The following is a 4,773-nucleotide window of genomic DNA, read 5'->3' as shown; positions in this document are numbered from 1 at the left end:
TTAGAACGATGAGCTTTGTAAAAATCGACGCGTTTCAGAAAGGCGGGGCATAGAGGAGAAACAATAATGTACAGTATGTGGAAAATAATGTAAACACATTTCATTACACCAAATACACAAAATAATGTTCTTTTTAGCAGCATCATATGACCCCTTTAAAATCCTTTCTCCTATCCTAGGAATTACAAAATACAAAAGCATATTTGACAAAGAACATTAGACACCTTCACTTGTCTCAAGTAATATTTTCAGAAAACCTGACACCAAAAACCAGCACCCTGACTCATCACTTGATAAAAATATACATTTAACACTATAATGACTTCCATTAGTTATTAACAAACATATAATGCATACTACATCAATATATCAGCCAAACCTTTAATAACTAATTTACATTCATAACTATTTAACTAATGATCTGTTGAGCAATATCTAGGCCTAATGTTGGATATTGATGAAAGTTACTTCTCATTTTTTATTAAAGATGTCTGTATTTTACAAACACTAAGGTGAAGGCTTTACTCATGAATATTAATTAGCTTCATACTATGGTAAATTGGTTCATGAATATTAATTGCTGTTCAAAAAAACAAGGGTACAACCCAATTAATTAATTAATCACATCCCTTAATTTTCACATCAACAGGCTGCTTTTTTTGTTTAACAGAAGTTTGAAGCTATATTTTGAAATTACAAGCAAAAATGCTGTGACTTTTTCCTTCAGTCTTACTGAATGCACTGTATATTTTTATCTCTGTATTGTTGTTCTTTTCTTTTTAGTACCTTTTAAATAAATTATTTCTTATTATTTTTTTCTTCTCATCGACCTTTTACGATCAGTATTAATCACTTTTATGTAAAGCATTTTGAATCTACCCATTGAGTATGAAATGTGCCATATAAACAAACATGCCTTCTTTCAATCAACTGTTATTGTAGTTGATATTTTTTACCAAAAGAACTGAAAGCTTTAATTTATACTTTCTAATTGAGTAAAGCTTAAAAGTAGAAGTAAAAAAAAAAAGTTAAAAGTTAAAGATAAGTTTGAAGTAAAACTGTGAGATGTACATAGAAGCAAATACTCCAAAGGGCCAACTAACTTTATCAACGTTCATCCTCTTGAAAGCTGCCTGGAGTACTTTGAAGTTGTGTATAAACTCAGTTTCCAGCTTTGCTTGAAATTTCACTTTCTTTAAAAGAATACACCCTGGGAACAGCATGTCCATGAACTGACAATAAGCCGCCCCTGAGGACAAACAGCAAAAGAGAACATGGGTCAACAGAGCTCATTCATTGCATGATGACAAAAAAAAGAAAAATGTCTTTGATCAACAAGTGATTGGCTAACCTTATTAGTGTCAAGTGATAAAGAAAGAGTGCAAAGTAAATGCTTTAATTTGACTGATTACACTGGAAGAGATACAAACACTAAGCATATATGATCAAAGGCAAAGTAAAAGCCTTTTTATTGTGAAATTAAGAGTAGTCTTATATAATCAATAGTGGAGCAGAAATAAAGAGTATGCTAGTGCCATTCATGACACAAAAGACAGAAACACTTTGTGAAATAAGGCAGTACAACCCACCTGAACATAATTGTTCTATCTTGGTGTAGGTGAGCTGAAGGGAGTCATTCACCCACGCCAACATGTCATGTCGGCTCAGGTTCTCAATCGTTACTGATGTGGAGTATACATTCACTGCCATCTCCTACAAAAGAAAAAAGAACAAAGTCACTATGCACCTAATTGCACTTCTTTTTAATACTTTGTTATCTTACAGCATCTGTGACTGTATTTTTTTTAAATGTATAATTCCATATCTTTTAATCATTTCAAGTTGATATATTTATTTTATAAATGTATATTTTATAAACATTTATATAAGTATATTTATAATTTCATGTTGAAAAGATTCATTTCATAGGATAGCAGGTAAAGATGGTTTTATACACATGCTTTGAATATGTGTCACTGTGTCTGGATTGAATGTGTTTCTATTTGGTTAATCAGAAGTGTTATTCAGTTCTGTTCTTCAGTTGTCACTGCATCACTGAAAATTGTAATCACACTATAAATTTCAATCCCCCAAAGATAATCCATCCAGATTAGTGTTTCTGAGATGTTGTTAACCATGCACATCTGGTGCACCCAGCGGACTGCGTGATAGAAATGACATCTGTAAAACACACACACACACATCTTCTACAGAGACACACTATGTGTGTGTATTTCACTGCATGAATTTTGTAAAGCTTTGATTCTTGAGTCCTGGGACAAAATAACCTACAAATAATGGTTTCAGATCCATAATTTGAATAGTCAGCACAGTCAAACATTTTAATTTTTTCCTGGTTTTGGAAGTACATCATTTAAAAATGTAACACTTTTAGAATTACATTTTTGTTAGTGTATTTTAAAAATACAAATTTGTGTGTGACATCATGGTTTATAATATCATATGATATTTCATGGTGTGACACATAAAATATCACATGATATTATTATGATATTACCTGATTATAAATGTTTTCATAAATATCTGAATGTGCCGACAAAAATTTTCGAGGTAAAACTGTGAAAACTTATTTATAAAGAAGGCATTTTTATTAACCCCTTCTTTCTGCCAGGACATTATAATGTTTCTTTTAAATATATTGCACATTTATGTCACATACTGTATATTAAGTTACAGTCAGAGAACATGTGGTTTCAGAGGTATAGTGATAATTCATTTATTTATTTATTTTACTAAAATGAGCAGTAAATAAGACCAAACAGTCCTTTTGTTTTGTAACATTCTAGAACATTCTCAGAATGCTATATTAAAGACTAATGACAGATAAAGTTACAAGACAAGGATTTTTTTCCCCCTCACACCTCAAGAATCAGTAAAAGACAAAACAAAACTGGTTGAAAACTATTATTGGCACTCTAATAATGGTATTTTTCCTAATAATATTAAAAAAAAATACAGGCCTATGTATTGTAATATGCTAGGTCTTGAATGAAGAAATGAAGCAGTGATTGACACATGCTTGTTTTACCATCAGTATGTCATTTGATCATATTTATCTTATAACATTCGTATTTATTACAAACAAATGCATTAGTTTCATGTTTATTTATCCCTTGCTGCAAACGACGTCTTAAACTGTATTACAGTATCTTTCATGAAGGTAGTCACACAGGCCCCATAGCGCGCTCTGTTTATCACTGATATGGGTCTTTTTTGTCTTTACGCCAAAAATGTGCACATAAATGTTGCGTTTTGCTCTATAAAACAGCACACTGGAGCCTGCAGTGATATGTAATACAAGTGAGTACGCCGAACAAACGGTCCATTATTCTGACAGTTGCTCTGCAGGCCCCGTCGCCGTAACATTACAAGACACGCTCGAGCCATAAACACATAATACACTGACAAAAGAGGCCACAGCGCCTATTTAATGTCATACATTATGAAGAATACCTTTGAATTCTAATATGTTAACAATATTCTACTCACTGTATTTTGACTGCGTCCTTTCCAATGTTGATATTACACTGGCAGAATGCAATCCGCTGCTCTCCGCCGCTACAGTGGGTTGCCAGATATGCGCTGCTGCCTAGTAACGGGCAACAGCGCCACGCGCTCCTGCAACACACTGTCCGTCTCTGCGCATGCGCACCGCCCCTTCGTTAGAGACGCATTTCTTTGTGAAGAACTGAGGAACAGCACGTTATCAGTTTGTGTCCCGTGTGTTTCTGTGAAGCTGTACTAATATTATTTCTGATGTTCAGTCTGCATTTGTCGAAAAAAATATTTTAATTGTTTTGCTGCAATGACAACGACAACAGGATTGATGAATTCTACGCATAATGGCTAGGAGAAAAGCTCAAAATAGGCTAATTTAACTTTTGAGCATTTTAGAAATAAGGAAAAAGTGATTGATCAGGCACAATAAAAAATACATAAACATAAAACTTTTTTAAAAGCTATTATAATATAACCTATAAATAGCCTCCAATGATGTGTATTTTTCTTAAAAATTATTCAAAGGGACACAAAAGTTACAAAAAAATATATATTGAAATAATTGAAAAAAATCACCCATCTATCATCTATCTATGGGTGATTTTTTTTTTGCAATTATTTCAATCATTTTTTGTCATTTATATAAACATATATAGCAGGTAACACTTGACATCACGGTTCATTAGTTAACACTATGCACTAAGAATGAACAATACTTCTACAGCATTTATTTAACATTAATGCATTATTAAAATCAAAAGTTGTGCTTGTTAACATTAGTTAATGCACTGTGAATTAACATGAACAATGAACGACTGTATTTTCATTAACTAATTAATAAATACTGTAATAAATGTACTGTTCATGGTTCGTTCATGTTAGTTAATACATTAACTAGCATTAACTAATGGAACCTTATTAGTGTAACCCATATATATATATACTGTATATGCCTTATATCATGAATGTTAATTACTAATGAATTATAGGTATTTAATAATGGTAAACTTTATAATATAGGGTTAGGGTTAGGAATATATAAATATTCAATGTTGCATTTTACTCAATAATGCATGTGGACATGAGGTTGAAGGGGGTTTATTTGCACTTTTTCATGAGATAAACATAATATGTTAATACGTACAACGTAGTGCATACATAGCTCATATTAAAAAACTGAAAAGCATACTGAATAAAAAAATACATGAATATTCAGCACCAACCGAAATGTTCTTGCCGTTCTACTGCTTGTGT

At 32.0% G+C, this 4,773-nt stretch overlaps 1 protein-coding gene across 2 annotated transcripts in view; it reads right to left on the bottom strand.

Moving 5' to 3' along the window:
• LOC107666269 (microtubule-associated protein RP/EB family member 3-like) overlaps nucleotides 1–3,635 on the bottom strand; it is a 13,290-nt gene extending 9,655 nt beyond the window's left edge. For both annotated transcript variants that reach the window (XM_016457495.1, XM_016457496.1), the window contains exons 1-3: nucleotides 3,511–3,635; nucleotides 1,590–1,713; nucleotides 1,104–1,249 (exon numbers count right to left, since the gene is read on the bottom strand). In XM_016457495.1, coding sequence (XP_016312981.1) covers nucleotides 1,104–1,249; nucleotides 1,590–1,710 — 267 coding nt within the window. In that variant the 5' untranslated portion in view covers nucleotides 1,711–1,713; nucleotides 3,511–3,635. The remainder of the gene's footprint in view (nucleotides 1–1,103; nucleotides 1,250–1,589; nucleotides 1,714–3,510) is intronic.
• Between the last annotated feature and the right edge of the window lie 1,138 nt (nucleotides 3,636–4,773).

This window comes from Sinocyclocheilus anshuiensis, unplaced genomic scaffold, assembly GCF_001515605.1.
Source record: "Sinocyclocheilus anshuiensis isolate Anshui unplaced genomic scaffold, SAMN03320099.WGS_v1.1 scaffold936, whole genome shotgun sequence".
NCBI classification, from domain to species: domain Eukaryota; kingdom Metazoa; phylum Chordata; class Actinopteri; order Cypriniformes; family Cyprinidae; genus Sinocyclocheilus; species Sinocyclocheilus anshuiensis.
This window is presented reverse-complemented; position numbering and strand designations above follow the sequence as displayed.